Source organism: Chaetodon auriga, chromosome 2 (assembly GCF_051107435.1).
Source record: "Chaetodon auriga isolate fChaAug3 chromosome 2, fChaAug3.hap1, whole genome shotgun sequence".
Lineage (NCBI taxonomy): Eukaryota > Metazoa > Chordata > Actinopteri > Chaetodontiformes > Chaetodontidae > Chaetodon > Chaetodon auriga.
In genome coordinates, this window is record NC_135075.1 from 5575115 (window position 1) to 5600875 (window position 25761).

The 25761-nt window shown below is 42.8% G+C and overlaps 1 protein-coding gene across 1 annotated transcript; it reads right to left on the reverse strand.

The window, feature by feature from the left end:
• Positions 1–1286: 1286 nt before the first annotated feature.
• wnt4 (wingless-type MMTV integration site family, member 4) lies at positions 1287–22490 on the reverse strand. The gene is made up of 6 exons (XM_076751127.1): positions 21824–22490; positions 5939–6020; positions 5303–5456; positions 4794–4925; positions 4325–4467; positions 1287–3272 (listed from the first exon to the last, which is right to left on the reverse strand). The coding sequence occupies exons 1-6, from the start codon at positions 21898–21900 to the stop codon at positions 2802–2804; spliced, it is 1059 nt and encodes a 352-aa protein (XP_076607242.1). The 5' UTR covers positions 21901–22490; the 3' UTR covers positions 1287–2801.
• Positions 22491–25761: the final 3271 nt, after the last annotated feature.

Genomic DNA, 25761 nt, shown 5'->3' on the forward strand with positions numbered 1-25761 from the left:
TTGTCATGTCATTCAAAGCATGTGGAAACGTGCATGCATTAGAGAAGGCTGCGCACTAAAATAAGGGAAAAATGGCGTCCCATATTGGTTCAGCAAGGGACGCTGCATTTTATTTTTCAATACTAATACTTTCAGTTCCAGCCTTCATAAACCCATCTTAATTTAGACACACTCCCACACACACATAAACACACTAAGTGGTAAAACCCTGCTGTCAGCCTCTTGTCTCACCACAACTGCAGCAAACCACAAAAGGCATTACAGCTCTCTGACTGACTGATGGACTGCCTTACTGTACATCTGGCTGTCTGACAGACTGAGCACACACACACTCACACACTCACACACACACACACCCACCCACCCACACACACACACACACACACACACACACACACACACAAGCCAACAGACTTTCCTAATCAGTGTGGCCACCACCACCCACCTCATCTAGGCCATCATAGTGGCTTAATGAAGGACAGATCCCCAACGTTGCAGACCAAGAGTGGTTAGGGTTACACTTTCCGCAGATGAAGAGCGGACTGGAACCAGTCTAAGTCAAAGATATTGCCGGAGAAAGAGCGAGAAAGCTGTAGGGGGGTAGTAAGATATTGATAGAGACAGAAGAAGGGAAAAAGCTTGTGCCATGTGGTCTGCATTTCACTGTAATCCCTGTTCTAGCCTGGTGTTCCTGCCTCTGTTCCCTCTTCAGTCCAAACCCAATCAGACGGTCGCTGAAACCCGAGTGGCCACTCTGGTTCTTCCCAAAACCAGACTACCAGGTTTCTACCGCTGCGGGAAACACATCCATTCATCTCTGCTTGATATACTGCATGCAGTGATATATGGCGCATAAATTATGTTTATAGGTGTCAGGGGTGCAGGGAAGGACCTCAGGGTGTAATGTACCTCACACAAACAGCACGCGCGCGCACACACACACGCACACACACACAAAATGCCGCACAGTGCACACTGTGGCCACATAATAATGCAGCTGAAAGACACGGGAAATGGACGATTTTATTGAAAAATGTGTATGTCTGTCAGCGGGGCTGTGTGTGAGTGTGTGTGTGTGTCTCAGAGCTTGGTGGTGGAATAGGATCTGCTCCATTTTCACTTTCCATCTTTCTCTCCTCTCATGTTAGTTCTTTTCCTTCTGGGCAACATTGTTTTTGTGGCATTCTTTCTGTCTCTCACACTCATACACACAAACACACACACACACACACACACACACACACAACAGGAAGACTCTTTAGAAAGAAGTGACAACAGTCATTTTTGACACAGCATATATTCCGTATTAACATACATTCATAGGCAGTATAGTCTTCTTCAGTGTATAAGTCTTTACAGATCTACAGTATGTTTCTATAATGATAGCACGTTATTATAGGAAAGCTTGGCTTTTTGGTGGTGGTACAAGACAACAATAGAGTCCTCACAGTGGCATGGGAAACTGTGTGTGTGTGTGTGTGTGTGTGTGTGTGTATGAGTGAGTGAGTGAGTGTGTCCATGTGATTTGAATTGAATATGTGGTCAGATGCTATGGGGCGAGGGTTCTATGTGCGCTTGGAGAGAAAGTGCTTCAGTCATCATGCATGGTGAACATGCTCTGCAACCCTCTGGCAGACCCCTTTGTGTGTGAGTGTGTTTGCACTGTGTGTGTTTGCTGGTGCATGCATGTCTCTGTGTGTTTACTCGTGTTTGCATTAAGCCAACTAGCATTTGGCAGATGGCGACGAGCAGGAGAAGCCCAATATCAATATCAGTCCAAACGAACAGGCAAGATTTTCACAATATGATGCTTTGAAATGGTAACAACTCATTTTAAATCTGATCTGGGAACTGATTTCATATAAGGTTTCTGGTTTCCCATTGCAGGTAGCAGCTGTCGATATACAGGTGTAGTCTTGGCGCAGTGTTTGCTGGATATGTGTGTGTTTTGTGTGTCTCATGCCCATCACCTGCCAGTGCCTACAGAAAAGACAGGAAGCAGCTGACAGTGGCTTTCACCTGTCCATCATCATCCTCCGTCTGACACAGAGAGAGAGTGTGAGTGGAGCAGCATCAGGGCATTGCAGGGAGGAAAATTAATGACTCAACAGCAGCTGGACTTCAGCGCAGCACAGCCACGTACACTCAGGAAGCAAATCACAGAGTCCGTCTGCGACGTGCTCCTCTTTGTTGTTTGAGTCCATCCTCTGACAGACTCAGCATCTCCCTTTTTGACATCCAGCACTCAAAGTGAGTCCCCGAAGCAGCAGCAGCAGCAGCAGCAAGGACAGAGGGCAAACAACCCTCCTCTTGACCCCACCCCAAACCCTTAACCCCACCCACCCATCTGTCCACCCATGGGTCCAGTTTGTTTGTCCCTTATTGTCTCCACTCGTCTGTCCCCTCCTTCTAGGTCCACCCACTGTCAATCTCCTCAGTCTCAACAAATAAGTTAAACATTACAAAAATAAGAAGCATCAATGACAAAGCAAATATGAGAGTGAGGGAGGGAGACAGAAAGTGAAAGATGCTCTCTACTTGAGAAGAAACAAACTGCCTCTGTAGCTTTGTAGGAAATCCCATGCATAAACTATTGATATCCATTATGATGGCATAAAATGAATAGGATGACATTTGACCTCTCAGCCACTCAGTCTGTTTCCGTTGACCAGTAGTAGGAGGGGTGGGGTGGTTTCAAGCAGGAGAAGATGGAGCTTCACAAGTCCTCCTTGCTCCTGGAGTAGGAGTTGTGGGGCGTTTGTTTTGTTCATCAGCAGTGCCCTCTGTAACTCCCACTCCCATCACCGGCAAGTGTGCATCTCTACCATTTTGCGGCACTGTTTGCATTTGACATAACAGCACCAGTGGAACTTACAGCTGCACCTGTCCACCACCTCAACCTCCTGTGTCTGGAAGCCACGGCCACAGCACATCAGCTCGCAGCCATCGATGGCCTTTGAGGTTCTGTTACACTGGCGGCCCACCGTGCCCAGCATACCTGGCGTGCGAGGGTCATAGTCGCAGAAATCTGGGCTGGGGTCCAGGTAGACCAGATCTTCATCTGTGTGAGGTTTGAACTGGGAGTTTCGAGGCACCAGGACTTTGGTGGTGCCAACCTTGCGCTGCTCCACCTCAGTGGCACCATCAAACTTCTCCTTGATGACGTTGCCCACCTTGCGGAAGGGTGGCATGGCTTTCCAGCAGGTCTTTACCTCACAGGAACCTGACACGCCGTGACATTTGCACTCCACACGCATGTGGGACAGGATGGCCTGCAGAGATGCCAAAGAACAGGAGGTGAACAGACAGAACTAAACATAATGTGATCACAAATGACACACTGACAAACAAAATGTTCTCCTGCTACCTGAGCTGTAGACTGAAGACTTCGACCTGAGTCAGACTTCAGTCACAAAATGAAGGATTGGGATAAGATTTGGACTTGACTATTGTGAGACTTAACACACTGTATATCAGACCACAGTGCCTTAAAACTTAACTTGTCAAGAATCACTTGAAACTTAATTTGCACTTATTTCAAATAAGTTGAAACTTGAATAGCTCTATCTGTTTTCTTCTCAGTGTCACTGCTTTTGCCATCATTTTTAAATACTAAACTAATGTGCATAACGTCAGAATTTTAGAAAAAATCTTCCTCAGACATTAATATACATAACCTCTGAAAGGTCATGGTGGGACTTTCTTAAATCCTTTTGTGCCATCTCACAATACTTTGCATTCCCTCACAATCCACTCTGCATTCCCAGAGGAAATGCAGAGTGGACAGAGAGGCTGAACTGTATGATATAGTAGTATGATATAACAGAAGCACTGCAGGTTGAAATCCTGTGTGGCTTAACGATCATTTCTTGGTTACTGTTAATAGGAGTAAGAACGCAGCTGTGGTCTGAGCAACAGCCATATCCATCACCACAGCTTCAACCAGCACAGCCTGGCAGAGCAGATTCAGCTGTGGTCAAAGCCAGTCTCTGTCGGACCTCAGCCTTTGAGTAATGAGCAACACAAGCATAATGGAAAGTGTCACAACACATCTCCTCTCTGTAGTGTCTGCATATTTCATACTAACACACTAACTGTTCCTCTGGATCGGGGGGGGGATCTAAAAAACTTTGCAAGGTGAAACAAAACTTACTGTGAGGGACTGAAAAATGTTTATCAACGAAAGCAGAAATATTTCAAGTAAATACAAAAGCAGTTCAGAAAAAAAAAATCCCACCGTCACCTGTTGGGGCTCCGTATAAAAAGACATGCAGTGTTCTACATAACGGCTAATTCACATTTTACATGAAGGACAGTGAGTTACCTTCCTGCCAGCCTCGTTGTTGTGCAGGTTCATGAGAGCCCGACTGGAGGACTGGCCTTTACTCCTCTCCCTCACATCTACAAAGGACTGAGAAAATGCCACTCCATACGCAATGTTATCACTGCAGCCCGACCACTGGAACCCTATGGCAAGACATCAAAATACAGACAGAAGATGGTCATCTGTATGTCACCTGAACACTAATTTGCAACCACATTCTTTCAGTACTGATGGTCATATTGCTAAAAATCTGGATATACACACATAAGATAAGATGACATAATTAAAATGTTACCAATGATATCTGCCTGGCCCTTTCAAAATAAAACAATTATTGTTTAGTGTTTAAATTTATTGTATCAAAAGGTGCTGGATCAGTTGGTCCTTATGTTTCCTTTGTGTATGTGTGTGTGTGTGTGTGTGTGTGTGTGTCTGTGTGTGTAAAAAAGAAACAGAGAGAGAGATTTACCCTCTGGGCTGACTCCATGTACATTGTGGTCACAGCCACATTTTTCCAGCTCTCCGCTGCTGCAGGCCCTTGTGACCGCAAACGCCACACTGGCTGCTGAGATGGCATACACAAAGGCTGCCTCACGGGTGCCTAACACACATACACAAACACAGACACACACAGACACAAACACATACAGTCACATTGTTTCATTATGTAACTGAAAGGCTCTCTCATTCTGAAAGGCAAAAAGTGTGTATGAAGATAAAGAATGCATCGAAGTCCAAGGAAAGGAGGCAGGATGTTGCCATGCAGGACCTGGTTAAGCCAATAGAAATGGAAACAAGCTCAAAAATATTTTCAAAAGGCATGAAACAATGCACATCAGATCTGCTTTGGAAACAGATTTGAAATGGTATCAAAGATATTAACATCCCCATTTTATAATGCACGCAGGTAGAAAAGTTGAGTGATCATGTGTCCAGATGCTTGCAGGAAGTTGTTGACAGAAAAGTGTATAATCTTACCCTGGGTGACCACTTTGCCAAACACAGGCATGGTCTCCAGAGTGGAGCAGTTCCATCGACGGTTGCGAAATTGGAACTGACACTCGTCTATAGCCAGCTGGGCTCCACGACGCACCGCATCCATCACCTCCACGTTGCGTTTACAGATCTGAACCTGGAGCAGAAACACGCAGGAGCAACATCAGCCACTGACACAGCACACATTACACTAACAAAGTACTACTTAATTGAGTAGATCTTGAGATATTTCACAGGACAAGTGAAAATGCTGAACTCTTGGTGGCATGGCAAAAATCAGAGGATAACCAAACTCATTAGGAATCAGCCTCTGGGGACCATAAAGGAGTCTACAAAATTTCAGATGAATCCATGTAGTCATGGTTGAGCTATTCCATCTGGACCAAACTGCTGCACTGACTGACAACCAATATAATGACTATGCCTGTGCATTAAAGACCACAGCCATGACAGAAGAACACAGGGACTCCTGACTGAATTAAAGCCTCCACAGGCTGTGAATGAGTTCCACTGAGGTGTATGTGTAACTCTGCGACTCTACTGTCCATCATGTACCAACAGTGATGGAATTGTGTACAGGGATAAAATACACTATTGTGAGTAGGTAGAGGTCTGTACCTGTCTCTGGATGAGGCCTCGTAACCGCTCGCACGTCTCCTCATCCCTGATGCTTCCCACTGATGACAGCTTGGCCAGGTACCTGACAGAAAAAAAAAAAAACACAACAGAACAGGACCTCCTTAGTGGGCAGTAAGAGGCCTGAAAGGACACACAACATCGAGAAGGAGAAGTTGAAAGTACCAAATCTGATGTCCGTGTGCTAAAGTGCCACAAGATGTGATACAAGTAAGGTAGAGGCTGCTCAGAGGCACAGTCACAGTTAAAGTTTCAAAGCACAGATGACTGAATCCGACATCATTCAGATGAAGCAGAGCTTGTGTACAGGAGGATGGTTCCCATGATGCTGTGGGAATGTTTGGGATAAATGTCTGGCTGTGAGGACACTGAGAGGAGGGGAAGTGGCTTATCACACACACCACCTCCAGGCCAGACAGGTCAGGGAGATACTGCATACACACACGCAATCTAAGATATGTGAGAAAATGGCATCAGTCTGGATGCCCTGACCCTCACACACCCACCTCACCTCACTTCACTCTCATATCTCCAGCCCCAGCTGCACCTTACAGAAATAGGCTTTCTCATAAGCTGGCAGTGAGTCTTCCGCAGAGCGAGCAGCCCTGACTGTGTACTGTCTACTCTGTTCAAAGTGCTGTCATTGACACAAATGTTGAGTCTAAAAATCTGAGCTTTTTCAAACAATGGAAAGTTCTGCAGATTAAATGAGATCACTCCTCATTTTCTAAACGAGCTCATTTACACTGTAAAAAGGGGAAATTACTTCGCCAGTTTGTATTTTTTTGTTCATGTTTGTATTTTTACCACTAAATACTAGATTAAAGACACTGTTGAGATAAATGTTTTTATGCAGCATCCAACACATTGAAGTTGTTGTTACAGCGGTGGAGTCAGGAGGTGTTTGGTGCACTGTAAAGACTGGAAGCAGGCTGAAACAGTTGACCTGACCTCTAAAACTCACTGATTAATATGATGTATCTTGCTTGTTGAACTTGTTTGTCGAGCTGAGCCAGTACTTAAAGGTGGAGTTAAAACACTGTGGACCACTGATTAGTCAGAGATTCATCACTACCCTGTGATGTAGGATTTCCCAAGGCCTTCAGCCGTTTGTCTCCTCGCTGTAACCAGCTGCCACATGGCAAGAATCAAAAACGCCATCCGTTTGATATTCTCCATTGTTCCTGCACTGTTTGTGTCGCATTGAAGATGATGTCATGGCAGGTCAGCTAAGAATTCCATCTGCTTTGAAGGGATAGTATCTGCAGTGGAAAATGAAACTGGGAAAAGTCCCTGGTAGCAAAAGTGAGCGGAGCTGAGTCGTACCATACAGTGAGAATAACACTTTCCACTTCAGCTCTCTACTTAAACAGATATTGACATTGATCTTCTTATGTCACTCTCAGAGAGACAGCAAGTTGGTGTAATTCCCAAAATATTGAACTTTTCCTTTCAGGGATGGTCAAGGAAACACAGCATTGTTGAACAAAATCCAAAGTATATTCAAGTGCTCACATCCAGAATAAAACAAAAGAGACTGCATTAAAATCAACTACATCAGATTGTCCATGGCCTGATAATTTCCCCATTTTATTTTGCACTGTATGAAGCTACACAGTGGTACATGCTCACCTAAAATAGAGCAACTAAAGCTGGCATCTAATGTGAAATGTGGCACAAAAAAGCGTCTTGAAGGACAAATGTTCAGTCATATGAATGTGAACTCTTTTACTATGAGGAATGAATTCGGTATTTGTATTTCAAAATGGCCCTTAATAATAAAGCAAAGGCAAATGCCAGCAAAATTAACTTTTAGGCTCCCATTCTGAGCAAGTAGACATGTTTTTCCTTAAGGTTTCTCAAGCTTGTTTTATGAGTCTCAGGTTATGAGTTCCCAAGACCACACATACCTCTGTAAAGCCCTGTTAGCCCGTCTCAATCAAGCTGTGGCACAGATCCAGATTTCAGAGAATTCTGCTGTCAGATTATTGACAAAGCTATAATACACAACACAAAGTCATGCTACCGAATGTATTACGCCAGCTCATAAAACTGATACGAGCAAAAAGGGTTTACAACATTCTGATTATTTCATTATGTGTAGATCAGCTGTAGATCACCTCCTCCAGTGCAGGTAAAAGGAAGAGAAGTAGTTGGACTACAAATTTCTCATTAATGTATTATGTGTAGTACTATTTGTTAATGTTGTAGTATAATTAGTACATCATCCTTTTAGAGGTCAAACAGCTCCTCCCCTCCATTCACCCTCTCATCTCCTCCTCTCAACAGTTCAGATAATCTCTCGCTCTCTTTCTCTCTCTGTCTCTTTGATGGCCTTCTTTTTTAGCACTCATCGCAGTGATAACCCTGCTCTCTACCACTCCACCGCATCTCAGCCACATCCGCTCACATCCATCCTCAGGAGTGACCTCACTCTCTCATAAGAGTGACTCAACAAATATCACCAACTCTTACCTTCAGCTCTATGGAGCATTTTAGCGTCTTTTAGCTCACTTTGATAATAAGCTCCTGAAGCTCCCCTCAGCTTCACAGAGCTTTACTATTATTGTTTAGCTGTCAAACTCACACTCTGACTTTACCGTTTCGGTTCACTCTAACAGCTCTCATGGCACCATTTTCAACTGCAGTGCCAGCGATACACCACTACCTTGCCAGCACAAAGAGCAGACAGACACAGTTAGCAACTAGCTGGTGAACATAGGGGGGTATTTAGTAGCTAAAGAGCTGGATGTTTCTCTCAGGAGTTGGTTCGGGGCCAAAAATAGAGCTGAAAAAGGGGCCATAAACATGAGTGAATGCAAGCTATTGTTGCTCTGTAACTGCTGGATGTGTAAATAGGCAGCTGATTGCTAACAAGTTCAGCATATCATGTTGATTATCTATTAATGTTCACAACTTGTTTCAGCTGCCTCCAAGTGGCTAAAAAAGCTGTTGCAGGTTTAAAGACATCATTAGACATCCTGACTGAGAGAGAGAGTGCAGGGTGGGACCACAGGGGACCATATGTCTCCTGTTGTGTTTTTTCTTTTGAGATTAAAATATTTTCTGTGACATGCGAGAGTCAGCACCTGACTCAGCAGTGTCAAACACACAGCAATATTGAGCTAAAGTTTGCCAACTGTCGCCATCATAAGCTACTGCTCATGCCAGACCAAGTAAGGCTGCAGCAGCAAGAGAGAGAGAGAGTTTTCAACTGAGCAATGGTGCCTTTTATTGTTTATGCCTTTGCTTTTTCATTTGTAAGAGGACAAATGTGCTATTTCTTGTTTTGACATGACACACTAACGCTTTAACAAACCTGGAGGAGATGACACACTCTGGTCAAAGAAGTGCCTCAGCTATAAGAAAAGCATTTGAAAGGAATGAAGATATGAAAGTGTGGAAAGATAACACTGGTAAGAACGAGACCTGGTAATAACATCTTCAAAATCTCTGGAACATGGACCTTTTTTTAGGGAATTGAGTTGCAGTAAATCTAAACTGTTGGTGGAATCCTGAGCCCCACTGTCTGTCCTCGAGCTCTCTGTGAGGTTATTTCTCCTCTCAAATCTACAGGTCCAGCCGCCCTCTCGGTGTGGATTGAGTCCAACTCTGTCCTGCTCTGATTTGCTCTATTGCAGAACTTTGCAGGGCTTTCATCAAAGCCATGTGCGGCGTTTGATCCCTCTTTGTTGTATAGTGTAGCCTTGGGCAGGGCGCTACGTTTGGGTCGAAGTACCAGCTGGGAGACCGTCAGACAGCGATAAAAACAAGCCACTGAGAAAACAGAGGAGGACAGAAACCTGCCCGTCTGACGGCAGCACCGCTCTCACAGAGACAGCATGGCAGCCCGCTGGCCTGACATTCACCCTGGAAACATTTAATAAACAATGGATAAGCTGTTATTCAGGTGATTTTTCTAGATGTGCGTTTGTGTGTGTGTATACACGCATGGGAAAAGTTCAGCACAGGCCTTGGGCAAGTGTGTGTGAGTGCTCTGTCTCACTCTATCTGTTCATTCTGCTGTGTATACCCTTCGCTTCTCACAGACAAGGTTAACAAAACACCTCAACAAGGAGACAGAGGAGTCAACCCACAGAAGGACGGAGCAACACACACACACACACACACACACACACACACACACACACACACACACACCCCGTCATCCCACATCTCATCCTCATTCCTCTCCCTCTTTTCTCTCAGTCTCTCTGGCCTCTGGTGGTTGCGTGCTTAAATCCCAGGGGCCTAAGCCCAGTGGAGCCAGTGGTGTTGTGAAGGCTGCGATGTGTAATGCAACACAAACACACAGCGGCCTGCGAACGCACCACAGTCCAGGTGGAATGCTCCATACATCCCACCCAGAGCCCCCCACGGCCTCACAGGAGGCTGAAACTGAAAACAAGAGATCACTCTAAACAGAGGAGATGCGGGTTGTTACCTCCAGACAGGAAATAAAGGCTAACATCAAAATGGTGAATACAACACAAAAATCACCATTGAACCACTTCAGTGCATTTTCATGAATTACTACTCAAAATAATATAATATCAGAGGATCTAGCCTTCAGAGCTTCATTCTAGAGTGTGAGACCTGGATGAAAGTTCTGAAAGCTGCTAAGTGGACCTCTGAGCTGCTGTTGTGTTATTATTTTCTTACATAAGCTGTTACTAAAGGTCAACAATGAAGGACACAGCGAGCTTGAAAAGGTAACAAAACTCACCTACAAGTATGACTGAAACTCACTAATTCACACAATGTATCCTGTTTGTTAAATATGTACAAAAAAAACACTATTTCTATGTCATGGCCAGGAGCTGTGTCTGGAAGTCGATAAGCGTACTTCCTAAAATCAGTCAACCTGTTTCTATTTCCCACGCAAAAATACTACGTATGCTTCTTTCTTTTTTGTTTTGTCTTGTATGACTTTAAATGGACTATCTTTGGGCTGTAGGTAGACAAAACAAGCAACTTGTGATTAACTGGAAAATTAACTGGATTTGTCAGAAGGCAGGTAGAATTGCATTGATCTGTTAAATCTAAGTAAAACTACATCAGCAACTTCAGCTAATGTAATTTGCATTTTGTGCTTAAATCAAAATGCCTCTTTTAAACCCTGTTTTTATCTGGCTCCTACGGTGCAACACTTTCCTGCATGAAATGTATCTGACCTATCAGTTTTACGCTGTTTTGTCACTCTGTTCATTCAGTATTGAATATACTGACACATTCTTTTTCATGAAGTAAAAAGTCTGCTAGAATGGAAGCCAAAGGAGGAGACATTAGGGACAGAAGTGCAGGGGAGGGAGGGGACATACAGTAGAAGCTGGACACATCTGCATGACAGTCTTGTGCTTCAGTAAACTTCTCAGCTTTCCTGCATACACATAAACACACACACACATATACAAAATAACACATGCTCTCAAAGTGCAGCACACTCTCTGTGCCTCCATCATCTCTAATGTGTATTTATATGAAAATATCCTCATGTTTGCCTTTCCAGCACTGAGCACACAGCAGAGGTACACAGTGACAGGTAAATATAGCATGGATGGGAAATGCAAGGAGGAGAGCTGCAAGAGAGAGTCTAAGAAACTTCTTTCCTACTGAGGCAAGAGCCAACTGACCTGCAAGCCACACTGCAGCAAGTGACAGTCGAGTTTCTGACTTGATGCATGGACAATATTTTTCTTTAGTTGTAGGCCAATAGAGTGCTCAGAAACCCTGACATTTAGCACTAGTAGAAAGCCAGCACAGACTTAAACTGCTTGTAAAGACAAGTGTGACTGTGGTATGACCTGAGCTAACCCTCCCTGTCCACTTTGCACTGGACACCTTCAGTATTTAAAACATATAGTGACCTGTAGAGGGCACTATTCTCTCAGTTTATATTCAGCCACTTCGCCTGAACCACAGCACTGCGCTCTCTCTCCTCCCTTGTGAACCTTTTTGTGGCTCTCCTGATGGCTTCAGATGATCACACTGCCCAGAAAAGCCAAGGTCGTGCCACGTGTCTTCAAATTGTTCTTGAGAAAACACCTCTGTTGAATTCATGTGCACTGGTTAAGTGCTTTAAATACAGGCAGAAGGAACAAGCCTTTAAACCGGGGCATACAGTTTCTGCTTTCCAGCATTAGATCCAGAATTCTTGGAGAAGTTTAGTATATATAGTATATAATATTAAACCAGCCTCCAACGGATTACTTCATAATGACAATGAACATCTATAGATCTGCATTTTTAGAGACCAACATAGAGGAGAAACATCTGAGTAAAAATAGGAAATCCATAAAATGTCTTAAGTTGCCATCTTAATGAGATATTGTTACATGAATCTGAACATCTAACAAAAGCTGACACCAGACCTCAAGGGAAGAAAAAAAGGCCAAGATGAGTCTTTCTCATTCTGGCCAACTCAAACCTCATATTGACCTCTGAACCTCTGTGTTCAAGTCTAATAATTGTCTGAGCACATTTGTCATATCATTTTAAAGGTGCAGTGAGTCATTCTGCAGAGAGATGGTTGATATTACTGCCTTATTTATTAGCATTAGCATTCCAGATTTACCGTCTCCCTCGTCCTCCCATCTCCATCCTCCTTCCCCTTGTCCTATGCGCAAGCATGAACGCCACCTGTTGCTGATTGGCTGGAATCATGTTGTGTGGCTCGTTTTGAGTCACTTTGTTTGCTTCCCATTAACAAAGCGCACGCACAGAACAGACCGCCAGCGGATCTTGTGGAAATCAACATTCTAAAGGTTTTCTGCCCAGGCTGCTTTTTAAAATGTATATCAGGACACCTCGAACACACCCACACCGTTCTGAATGAATGAGCACTGCATATTAAACTGAAAGAGGCTGAGTAACCTCGACAATGTTCCATCTGTTTTTGTTGAAACTGTTCTTCAACTGTCCGCTCGTCTTTGAGACTGCAGTTTGTGGTGGTGCTGAACTTCTGACAGGGACGCCGCTCAGAAACTGAACATTATAACCTTCATGGAGGCAGGATTTATTGCAGGGTTGTTGTATTAGACTGCATTCGCTGTACTTAGGTGTATCTAATCAACAGGCAGTGCATGTAGGACAAAGAAAACACCTGCAGCTGCATCTTATCATCATATCATGAGTTGCTTTTCTTGAACATAACCATAATGGTCCTTCAGTAACACTGATGAAAATGGTTTTATTTGTCTAAATCTAGCCACATCTTACTACTGCACAGGTGTCATACTGTTGTTGATCTCATTTATGAAATATTAAAACTGGAAATTAAAAATATAGTGGACTTGTGAAAAGGGTGAATATGTTTAGTAAAAAATATGAAAATAAACTGTGTTTTGAAAAATTGAGAGCAAAGGTTTCTGGGAATGAGAGCCTGCACTTGCTCAAGTAATATGCAATCTGTAATTCTTCCTCAAGAGTCAAAAACATACATTAGAAAAATATAAAATATCTGTTCTCAAATGATGGCTATCTCACTGAGGAATAAAACTCCTTCAGTCCTTGTGAGACAAAACATTAAAGTAAAGTACTGCTGACAAGCAGCGGCTGGTTCAGCAGCCTCAGGGTGGCAGTGGTAATAATGGGTCGGTGTGTGGTCACTGTATGAAGGACTACATAGATCTAATTTTGAGTATTAATACTCAAAATAGCCTTGCTCTTATGTATTCAGTTACAAATAAACTAAATGTAGGTGGGAGACAGTGCCTTCAAAGAAAAGAATGAAAGATAAGAAGGAGGGGAGGATGGTCAAAAGGTCAACGGGAATCCTTTCAAGTAAGACAGTGAAGGAGAGGAGAAATGGATGCAAGCAGGGAGAAGGCAGAAGGGGCAAAGCAGCGAAAGTGAAAGTTATTTGATGAGTTCAATTAACACAGTTACTGAGCAGCTGGAGGCTCACACTACTAGAGATTGTGTGTGTGTGTGTGTGCGTGTGTGTGTGTGTGTGTGTGTCTGTGTGTGTCTCTGTGTGTGTCTGTGTGCCCATGCGTGTGTCTGGGTGTATTTATATGCTGCTGGCTCCACTAGAGCTCATTTCCCCCTAAAAATAACATGCTCTGCCAACACCACAACCCTCACTCAAACACACACGTGCACACACACATACACACAAAAACATGCTTTCACACACATTTGGGAAAAGTGGCAATAAAAGGCATGAAATTAACCTCCTGTCTGGTGTCACTGCCGTGGTCCCAAAAGGCTAGGACTCCATGAGTGTGTGTGTGTGTGTGTCACTGTCCTCTGAGTCTTTGTCATGTTTCCTATTGACTTGTTTCTGTCTATAATGGTCCTTCTGGTGATGTCACAAACACTGTGGCAGCCATGTTAGAGGTCTGTAGCTCTTGGAAACAATAGGTGCAAACAGCTGATTGTTCCTAAATGCCAGACTTGATGGTTGTGATGGTTTGGTCAGGTTTGGTGGGCGATGATGACAGGCATGTATGATCATATCAGCTTTTGAGGAAGCAAGTCTCTGTAAAACCTCATGTGTTTGCGGCGTTGCAGCTTTTAGCTCTCACTTAGTTCTCTTGTGCACAGTTTCTATCATGACTTTCTGAAAAGCTGAAAGATGTTTTCTCAGCTTTTTGTTTCTGTATGACATGCTAACACGCTGACAATGACTATGCTATGTAAGAGCCTAATGTTTACCATGTTTAACATCTTAATTTAGCATGTTAGCAAGCTAACATTAGCCGATTACTACAAAAAACAAAGTACAGTTGAGACTGATGGGAATTTGGTGATAAATCAAATCGGTGGACAAACTGACATTTTGACCCCATGACAGTTTTGCCAACTCTCAGACATGATTTCACTTTCAATGTTAAGCTTTCTTGCGGCCCAAACAAACTGTTCTAATGCCAAAACACTGCAACAGCAACAGAGATGAACAGGTGAAGGTGAATTCAATCACTGACCACGGAGTTCAGTCATGTTAAGTGACATGTATTCAATGGTCATTTGTCCAATTTAATGAATTTGTCTGGTGTCACTCAGGGTTAGGGTCAGTGGCAAGCAGCGCCCTGAACAGGGACTCAGTTCAACTAACTGTCCCATTTGAATCTAAATCTACAAACGTGTTTTGGGCACAAAGCGTTTGAAAGTACTTTAGTGTTTTATATCACAGCCCCTGCTCTGTTGGAACTGCTGACCGTGTCAGTGAGTGGACCAAACCACAATAAGTAAAAATAGGTAACAATAAGTGCACCTGTCCCTTTCATCTCAACATGAGACATGAGGTTTCTTTGCCTCATGTCTCTCCCTCCATGCCTCTCCTTCAACTCTCCTGCACTCTCATGGGGACAGGTGCCTCAAAATTTGAAATCCTCTGCTTTATAGCAACTGATATTTGCCAATGACAGACACACTTTTAAAACATTTTTCATGAAAATAACTGTTCCTGACCTGTTTCATTTGCTCACTAGCAAATGCATCTAACAAAAGCTGCAGCATACATTCAGAAATGCAATCAGCTGTTCACAGCCATTGTTGCCCAGGAGCACAAGCCGACCAACATGGCCGCCAGATGGTATGTTATGTCTCCTAAAAGCCCTGAGCGCTTCTCTGTGGATCTGCCAGAACTGTCTCTTGTCTTTCAGCAACCCAGGTGTTTCCTCGTCAGCCCAAGCTCTCCTGGTGGTAATCTGGTCATCCTGAGCGATTCCCCGCGGCTCCAAGTGTGTCACGATAATTGTACACACTCTGGTGACAAGAGGGCTCGAAATAACATGCCACAGCTTTACCACATTTGTGTGTGCGCGCGTGTGAAAGAAGTGTGAGGCGCCAGCGTGTACCGCAATGCCAAGGTCTCTGCTTTCTCTGGTTACCAATCAGCTGCCCTCTCTTTAGCACCTCACCATGGTTGCCCATGACACATGCATGTATATTCACACACTCACAATCTGAAAGACACGATGATGAGCAGTGATGTACGGTGTATTTGATCGTTTAGAAGGAAAAATCATATATTCTGTCTAAACTAGAGCATTTAGCCATAATATGAACCTCCAACCACATTGGTTTCCATCTTCTGGCTGCTTTGCTGCCGTATCTTTTGCTTCATGTTGACAGTAGCAAATGGCATCCAAACTTGAACCCGCTGTCCTCCTTAAAGTGAAGTGTTTAAAAAGCAAACACTCAAACTCTTTCTAGGTTTTAAAGGGCAAGAGCTTTCTTAAGCAAATAAATGAGGATCATAATCCTTTCTCCAGTGCAGATTCATGACAGTTTAAGCAAACAAATAAATGAAACCAAGGCCACTCTCGTTTTTGTCTTTTCTTCAGACTGATGCCAAACGGAATCCTTCTTTTGCCACAACAGTGCAAAAGTAATTATTCACAGCTACTAGGGTTTTTCTTTTTCTTAGGTCAATGACATGTTTTTGTTTTCTTTTTTACTTTGTCAGTAACTTTTGAGGACATTTCGAAACAAAGACAAATTGATCAAGTATTAATATCAAATATATTCCTTCAAAAGAATAATGTGGATCCCAAAGCTCTTCAGATTCATCTCGAACTATGAATGTTTGTACCCGCATTAATTGTATTTCACAGGATATGAGAGAACTTCAATCCACTCGTTGCACTAGATGAAAAATCAGCAAATCACTAAAATCAATCAATCAATACAATATTTGTTGAGATGTTTCCGTCTGCATCAAAGTGATGGAACGACAGGCAGACTGACAGACCAACACCATCTCTTACGCCAAGTCACAGAAAATGGAAGGAATAATTGATTATCTACAAAAACAATTATTGAAATCACTATCATATACATTACAAATATGTTTTACACATGATTAAACAATATAAACAGAAGAAGACAGATTAAGTGAAATGTTTAGTCATGTGGCAGCATGGCTCCAGGGAGCAGCTGAGGCTCCACGCTGAAACATCTCAACACTTTCTGGATGGATTATGAAATCTGATATAAACATTCATGTCTACCTCAGGGTGAATTGTCTGCAAAGGGAGGACGTCGGAGGGGATGGGAGGGCTAACGGTAAAACTGTTAATTCATGTTTGTCTAACCTTAATTAACCTTAATTACTAATTACAAACCCTTTCCCTAAACCTAACCATGTCTGTTCTTAACCTGGTGTATATGGTTTATGACCAAATAATATGACCAGTCAGGAATTTGTTGACTGTGGACTCTCAACACAAACCAATAGACAGCAGAAAGATAAAACACATTAAGAGACATTACAGAGCTCTGTTCAGAATTCTGCTTAGAATTTTATTTTTGTTCGGTTTTTTTTTCTATAATGTCTTGATGTGCAGTGAATGAAAATCATTTGCTTGTTTATAATGTTTATATGGTTTATGACCAAATGTTAGAAGGCTAACACGCTAAACCGAAACAGTGACAATGCATTGTTCCTGCTTAACATCAGCATGTTAGCATGTTAGTATGCTGACAATAGCATTTAGCTGGAAGCCCTGCTGTACCCACGTGGAGCCCCACAGAGCTGCTAGCATGGTTTCAGACTGTTAGCCTTGTTATTTTTATAAATAAAGAAGTAAAATATTACAAATGTCTCCTTAATGTAAATGGTATATATTCTATAATCAATTCATGATTATAATCCAGTTAAATGAATTTATGACAATGACTTATAACAGAGTATTTCTACACTACAGTACTGCTACTTTTACTTAACTGATCTGAGTACTTCCTCCACCACTGCCTAAATGTATGCTGAGTGAGATTAATTGATAATTCATTTGCTTTCTCACTCAGCAGTACATTCCTTTTCATTGATTTTTTAAAACACACATGCATACAGACACCAGACACACAATTTATCTGCTTCCTCTGTAACATTGTGTTTGCCTGTGCGTGCGTCTGTGTGAGTTGGTGCATTTTAAGTGGTTTCCATTCATGTGTGGTCAGTGTGGTAATGACTGAGTGTGTGCCACTGTTGGGGAAGGTGCCAGCTAACATGCTTAATCGAAGACAAATCACCCACACAGGAACACAGACACACACACACACGGCAGACCAGGAGCAGCATGCAGGTGCAGTAGAACCAGTCGGAGCAGGGCAAGAGGAGGAAGAGGAGGAGGAGGAGGGTGGTGACGGACAAACTAATGAAAAGTAGCATTCAAATCCCTATTCGGCAGCGAGACACTAATCATGACTCAGCAGCCGCAGAGATTTGGCAAAGTGATCACATCCTGGCTGACGGGCTAAAGGTGACAGGCACAGGCAGAGCTACAGGTAAGGTAAACAAACAGGCTGCGGGTTAACGTGACGTAAGAACAGCTGAGAGGAATAAGAAACATTTCAGCTATTCTGAATCATAGTCAGTGGGTGACTTTAGCAAATGTTTAATGTATGAAACAATAATCTGTCATATTTCTACAGTACAGATTATGAAGAGGACGAGGGCTGCGACAGACGACTGTGTCCATTATCTCCTAAAAATTAGCATGATTAATAAGTTAATTATTTGAGCTATAAATGCCAGAAAATAGAGAAAAATTCTTGTCACCATTTCCCAGAGCCCAAGGTGAGCCCAAGGAGGTCAAACTGCTTCTTTTATCTGACCAGTCCAACAGTCCAAAACCCAGAATAGAAGACCAAACAGAAAAAAATTCACATTTGAGAAGCTAAAGCCAGTGAATTATTGTCACAATCGATGGTAACAATACTATAAGAAATCAGAACTGAAGACTGCAGCTGTTTAATACATTTCTAAAGCACAGGCTTTCAAGAACTGGGTAGTTTTTCTGCTTGGACCGTACCAGTTTGAATTTGAATTGCATTTCCATTAACCAAAAGTTACAAGAAGCATCAACAGACAGAACAACCCAATTAAGCTGGCAGGCCTTCAGCCTGTGGTTCTGGTTCTGGAGGAGCTTTGTCAGGTCTGAGAAAAAATCTGAACTGCTCATGCTGGCTATAGTAAATAATAACAAATGAAAAAGTCAAACGTTTCTGTATCGATTGATTTTCATATGCAACACGTTTCTCACAGTCGAGAACACACTTCCATATTCAGTATGAGGAGGATACGACCTGACAACAGCACATCACCACACATAAGAGATTAAAAAGAACTTCTTCAGCTCAATGTTAGCATAACTAGACTAAACTGAACTATCTAAAGCATGTGATTTTTACTTTGTTGGTCTGAAAGCTGGTTTATCAACAATGTAATATATATGTATTTTATTACTATATTATACTTATTACACAATAAGAGGGCCATATCATACAAAACCTGACTGTGTTATATGAATCTGTGAAATTTGTAGTTTTGGAGAGGCCATTCAGACAACTTATGTAACAACATCATTTTGTTATAAACACTAACAAAATGCAAATACCAACACATTCTGACCGGCCGGGACTATTATATCAGTAACCTGAACAGCTGATCCCAGAGCTGTGGAGGAGAACTGATATCAAATTAGTAGTGTTAATATCAGTCTGTGTTTGTCAGACTGCTGTAGAAGACGGTTCCAGCTCTGTCACTCCTTCATGTGTTGGATAATATATTTGCTAAAATGGAGACACAAGGTGATCACAAGCAGCACATGTCAACCTACATCATGTGACAAATTTCCACTCCCTGTGTAGACGGTAAGTTAAAGAACAAAAGAGTCAGAGTTGGCCTACTTTTTGACAAAACACATAACGTCAATTAATCATTGTCATTATTAGCATTATGCAATACGATCAGACTTTAAAAGGGATTGGATTTTCTTGAGATATGTCATTTACAGTAAGCCCAAACAAAAAATAACTACACGATGTGTCAGTCGCAGTCACATGTGACAGGTGAAGACAAACAAACAGGCGTGATACAGACACATGTTCACTTGACTAACGATTGTCATGAAGAGTCCTGTCCAATCACGTGCTGTTGTGGGAAGCTGCTCAGTTTACAGCGGATTGGCTGTTGCCCGTTTTATGGTCCTAACTAACAGCAACAACCTCCCTCCTAATTGCTTCCCATCCTGCGACCTTGAGTCTCACCTGCTGCTGTGTGGAGGTGAAACTGAAGCTCGAGGGGTTGTTGAGGTGTTGACGAATGACATACAGTCCATACAGCCCCACACACATTTTCCTCAACAGTGCAGTCTCGTCGAGCAGACTGGCAGCTCGGCAGCCTGCCTGTACATGCCTGCTCCTGCGCTGCTGTCACCACGCCTTCAGCCCCAAACAGCAAAATTACCCTGCACTCAGTGACAGAGTTCAAGGTAGGCTGTGCTTTTTGGCAAGGCTCTAATTTGATTTATTCTGATGAATCTGTCAGCAATATCAGTTAGGCCGTCTGCAGCGCTATCCTGATGTAAACACACAAGGCTTTCGTGATCCTATTAGAAATCTTACAGTGGTATTAATACAGGGAAATAAAGAGGTGAAATAAAAAGGCAAAGGTGAAAATCAACATCCAGTCACTATTTGGCTCAGCAACCGCAATCTAAGTCCCTATAGGAAGATTATAGGAGGAGAGAATTAGGTTGTACAACAATAACTATCAGTGTCAGGTAAAATTCATACCACTGGAGCCTTGATTCTCTGGAGGAGAACAGAAAGGTTCTCCCTTAAATGATGAACGCTGCTTGTAAATTTGCTGAAGAGGACTGAATGACAGCAGAAAATGGAGCGGAGCCTGCGGAGGAATGCAGAAACCCACCTAACCACCTCCCACAGGCTGCCGAGAGAGCAGGCACACACATGCGACCCAACAGACCGGCCCCAGGAAGAGGTGGCACTGCGCAGTTCAACTACAGAGTCACACTGTGTGTAATCCTCAGCGGAGATTTAGAGCCCCCATAGTCTGACTGCTCTACCAGCGCCCCAAATTACACAAATAAACGGATAATAAAACATTCTGGCATTCGACTGTGAGCTTGTAGTGACCTTGTTGAACTTTTCATGTTTCCTGATCTCCTGAGATATTCCATATTCTTACTGCTGCGTTCATACATGCTTAGAGTCTGCCTGCAGAATTTAATGGGAAATTAATAAGGGTCTTATTCTACTTCATTCATTTGTGTTTTTTTTTAGCGTCAGTGTAATATTTGCGTGTTATTCGGGTATTGGAAATTTGTTAGGATATTTACACCTGTTATAAAAAAATGTTTTTAAGGATGCAGGTTCTCCTCGCAGTTCCTTGAAAGATTGACAGATTAAAGAACTGTTCAGTTTCACATTTTATTCTTGCCATTTACAAGAAAGTGGGCACATAAACTTTTACAGGCTGCTCTAAAAAATGTCATTCTCTCTGCAAGGTCTCGAAGGCATCATTTCCTAAAGGGTCTGAAATATGAATAAATGGGGTTGAGAGTCATCGGGGCAAAACAGGCAGAGGGTACCTGTTAACTTTGGAAAACTTGCATCTGACAGCAACTTTATAAACTTTTGTTCCTCAGGCTGGACATGTATATTACTGTCACATTTCCACCTGCTATTAAACATATTAGTTTCATGGTAAAGCTTCTTTTTTCACATAAAAAATGTCATTTTCAATCAAGAATATGAAATTTCACCTGTGGAAACCTTTCCAAAAAGAACATGTGCTTTTTCACTTTTGGGTTACTTTTTTGTAAGGGTCTTTGAGGGGGGGATGCAGTGGTGTTGGTAAGTTATTAAGTCTGGGAGTGTGTGTGTGTGTGTGTGTGTGTGTGCGTGTGTGTGTGTGTGTGTGTGTGTGTGATGGTTAACAATTAACCTGAGCGGCCACTGAGCTGAAGGGAAAGGAGACAGAAGAAGATGAGCGGACATGTGAAGCTGAGGAATAAGAGGAGGTCAGGTGAGTGATAACAGTGGAGGTGAAAAAGAGAGAGGGATGAAGCCCACTTTCTAAAATCAGGATTAGAGACGTGGAGTCCAACTTACAGCCAGTTACTCGCGTTGGCCGAGAGGAGCGCACAGCAGAGCATCAGGACGCACCGCAAAACATATTCCTCGGTCATCTCGAGAGGGAGGGAGGGGAGGTCGGTGAGAGCTGAACTAATCCCGAGGTGCTCAGGGGGTCGGTGGTGAAAAAGAAGCAGCGGAAGGCTCCGGACAAGGCTGTTAATCCATCGTCCCGCATCCAGTGGAACATCCACCGGGGAGGCGCGCAGCTTCACCGTCCGTCCGCCCGGTTCTCCCGTCCCTCCCTCTGCCACTCCGCACTCAGAAGGGACGGGGAGAGGGGAAAGGAGGGATGCTAAAAATACGATCAAAACTCTGGAGCCGCTCGGGCTGAATCGGACCCTTCTTCTTAATCAACTTGTTTGCTTTCCTTCTCAGCTGCGCGTTAACGCCAGTCGACAGAGCGCGTGGAGGGGCAGTCAAATAAAAACCAAAGAGGAGCTCTCAGGCGGTTCTTCCTCCTCTCTGCAGGCTTATCACCCGCTGCCGAGTCCCGCTCGTAGACAAGCGACGCTCTCCTGTCAGCGCGCCGCGGACTCTCCAACTCTCCCCTGACACATGCACACACTCTGAGCGTAAATACGCACGGGCCGTCCTCACACACCACCGTCTCTCGGTGAGTCTGGCAGAGGAGAGAGTGTGTGCTGACTTTAGCTGAGGGGCGGCGCGAGGATATGGAGGTATGGCTGCGAGATGGGAGTTTTTTGGGATGAAGGAGGCGGGTTCTGTGCGCTGCGAAGGTAGTGTGTGTGTGTGTGTGTGTGTGTGTGTGTGTGTGTGTGTGTGTGTGTGTGTGGACGGGACAATGTGTGTGTTTTAGAGGTCTCCTGGGAGGATGCAATAGCACAGCCATTCACTAATGCCCTCCCCAGCCGCCCTCCACTCCTCTCCAACACACACATAAACACGCTCTCTTTCACTCACACACGTACACACACACTCCTCAAACCGCACACACTTCTTGGCAGCACCTCACTCTCCCTGTCACACACTCAACCAAATATTCTGCGGTCAACGGGCTATTTAAAGCTTGGCTGCAAAATGTCTGCATTTGAAACCAGCAAATCCCAATAATATGACAAATGTCAGCTACACACTATTGATTGATGAAAACGTTGTAGGAGGATAATAAGGTGAGGCAGCCATGCTGGCCTCATGTAATACCACTGAGGACTCTATATGACTCACCTGATCCTGGCGGAGAAGAAGAGCGAGGTGGAGGACTGAAGACTGAAAGGTGATACTTTATTTACATAACAAAAAAATGAACATGAGAAAAAACACATGGGCCTTATTTATTGTACAGGAATCAATGCTGCCCCTGTCCATCACTACAAATGACTCGTTCAAACCCACAGGATTTTATTTTAACTCCAATGAGGATCCCAGAATCCAAGTTTCCAATTATACCAAATATGTCAGAGTGAGTTATGGGGAAAGGTGTATTAAAAGATGCACAAACATGTAGAGTATTTGTGTTGAACACGTCGCTGCCATAAGAAGCTTGGCATTGGCTTAGATTTGCGTATCCATTCAGTGCAAGCAAGAGGAGCTTGGATGAAATGAAAAAACGAAAAAAAAAAAGAAAAAAGTAGATATTATCACAGTTATTACAGATATTTAAAACCAGGGTGTGAGAGGTTAATTTAAGACAAGATACAAGTTCATTCATCCTGAAGGAAATGTTTGTATATGCTCAACATTTACAGTGAAATAAATACTGTTCATACAGAGGTATATTACATGCATATAAAGAATATGAAACATACAATATACAAGATAAGATAATATCTAAATGTATTAATCGCAGGACAGGAATGCAGTTTTACAACAGCATTGAAAGAAGAAGAGCAGAGAGGAAGACAGGAAGAGGATATAGATAATCAAAGTTACACAGCCCGCCTGAAATCAGTGTGTGTGTGTGTGTGTGTGTGTGTGTGTGTGTGTGTGTGTGTGTAGTGTTACACATACTAATATACAGATAATAGTATGATAATGAATATATTATGAATATGAATAACACATACTGAAGAAAACAGAGTACAGATAATTAGAGAAAAAGTAAGAAACAATAAATCAACAAAAGTAATTAAATTAATAGAATAGAAAAACAAAACACAATAAAACCAATAAAAGCAAATAAATCAGAATTACAAGACAAGATACACACAATGATCAGGATCAGTGTTGCACTATAAATTTATAGTGCGTTACAAATGTGGTGCAGTGGTAAGGTCAATATAGCTGCAAGTCAGCAAGGTAAAGTATGCTAGACACCATATATAATATCATGATCATATGTGACATCAATTAAATAATATGTTTTATGTAATGTAATGTAATATTGTATTTATATGTGGGTATAAGAGTAAAATGATGCAAAATGCCAAAAAAGTGTACAACAGGGTATAATTTAATGTGATAAGTAATAATATATAATTATGTTTGTACTAATATAAGAATAATATAACACATTCTAGTATATGCAATATAGGTAAAAAATTTAATAAATCTAAAAAAAATATTAAGTACACATATACAATATGTGAACATCAACAAATAAAGTGCACAAAACAGAGCAGGGCAAAACTGATAAAAACACACGTTCAGCACTGTTAAGCCCACTTATCTGGTGGATAACTCATTTCAATCTCCAAACTGTTCAAACCCACAGAACTTCATTTTAAAATCTGGAGCATTTTATGCAGAAAATGTGAATAAAACAATGCATAAGGTGTTTAAATGGAATCATGCAGCAGTAAAAAAAAAAAAAAAGGGTTTGAATATTTGGTATAAACTCATATAGAATAGACAGCCTGAAACAAGATGAATTTTCCAACCTTAAAGCTAGTTAAGGGGGAAATTAAAAAGGACATTTCATATAAAGTGGTTAAGGACAATGAACACGTTAACATGTGAGATCAGAGCTGGTCTCAGTCACAACCTGCAGATGTGGAAAGAGAAAAAAAGTCAGACTTCAGAGGAGACTTCAGCAGCAGCCGCAGCAGCCTCACGTCACACATGGGCTCAGTCTTAAGCTTGTGTGTTTGTGTGTGTGTGTGTTCCTGTGTGGGTGGTGGTGGTGGTGGTGGTGGTGGCTGAGGTTTGGGTTTTGTGTGTGTGTGTGTGTGTGTGTGTGTGTGTGTGTAGTCTAATCTCATTTCACTTATTGGGTTTTAGGGAGCTAAGAATACACCCTGCTGGGACGAGACGCTGCAGCCGCGCCACCAGCTGTGTGCAGCGTGGCTCCTGCCTGCCAGACACACACACACACACACACACACACACACACACACACACACACACACACTGTAGCACTGACTAAGACAAGTCATCTGTTTGATTTCAGATACTTAAAGATAAGATAAATGTGTATTGATCCCTGTGGGGACATTTTGCTGCAGCAGCCAAACCAAATGAATTCAGCAATGGAAAAAAGTTGAACATGAGCCCAAAAACAAGAGTATCAACTAAACACTGAAAACAGTAACTGACAAGAGGCTCTAAAGTTTTCTCCTCATCTGAGCGGAAAGTCTGCAGGTTCCTCAGAAAAAGCCAGAGTCGAAGCTTCTGGACAGCAGAGCGGAGCTGGTGTGGGAACCTGCTGACCTACATTCTGAACTGACAGTTTCTTCCAAACTTCTGCTCCCACTGAACCCATTTCTGCTTCACAATGAGACAGATGGCACCTGCACTGAGCTCAGGGGAGTGTATAAAGTTCGCAGTGCATTACACAGTGAGTAGGAGAGGTGCCGCCTCGCAGTCTGCCGCTGCAAAGGCTTCAGCGTCCAGCTGTGACGAGAAATGAAGTGAACAACATCCCCGAGTGCATCCAGGTCGCTTCCCAGAGGTCACCTGCATCAACTCTGCTGCTGATTGGCCAACAGAGGGGGGAAGTGAGCAAAGGAGCTTGTTGA

Coding starts and splice junctions, on each gene's coding strand:
- wnt4 (XM_076751127.1), bottom strand. CDS start 21,900: ATGACCGAGGAATATGTTTTGCGGTGCGTCCTGATGCTCTGCTGTGCG. Junction 5,457..5,938: donor GAGGCCTCATCCAGAGACAG/GTACAGACCTCT, acceptor TTTCTGCTCCAG/GTTCAGATCTGTAAACGCAA. Junction 4,926..5,302: donor TGGCAAAGTGGTCACCCAGG/GTAAGATTATAC, acceptor TATGTGTGTTAG/GCACCCGTGAGGCAGCCTTT.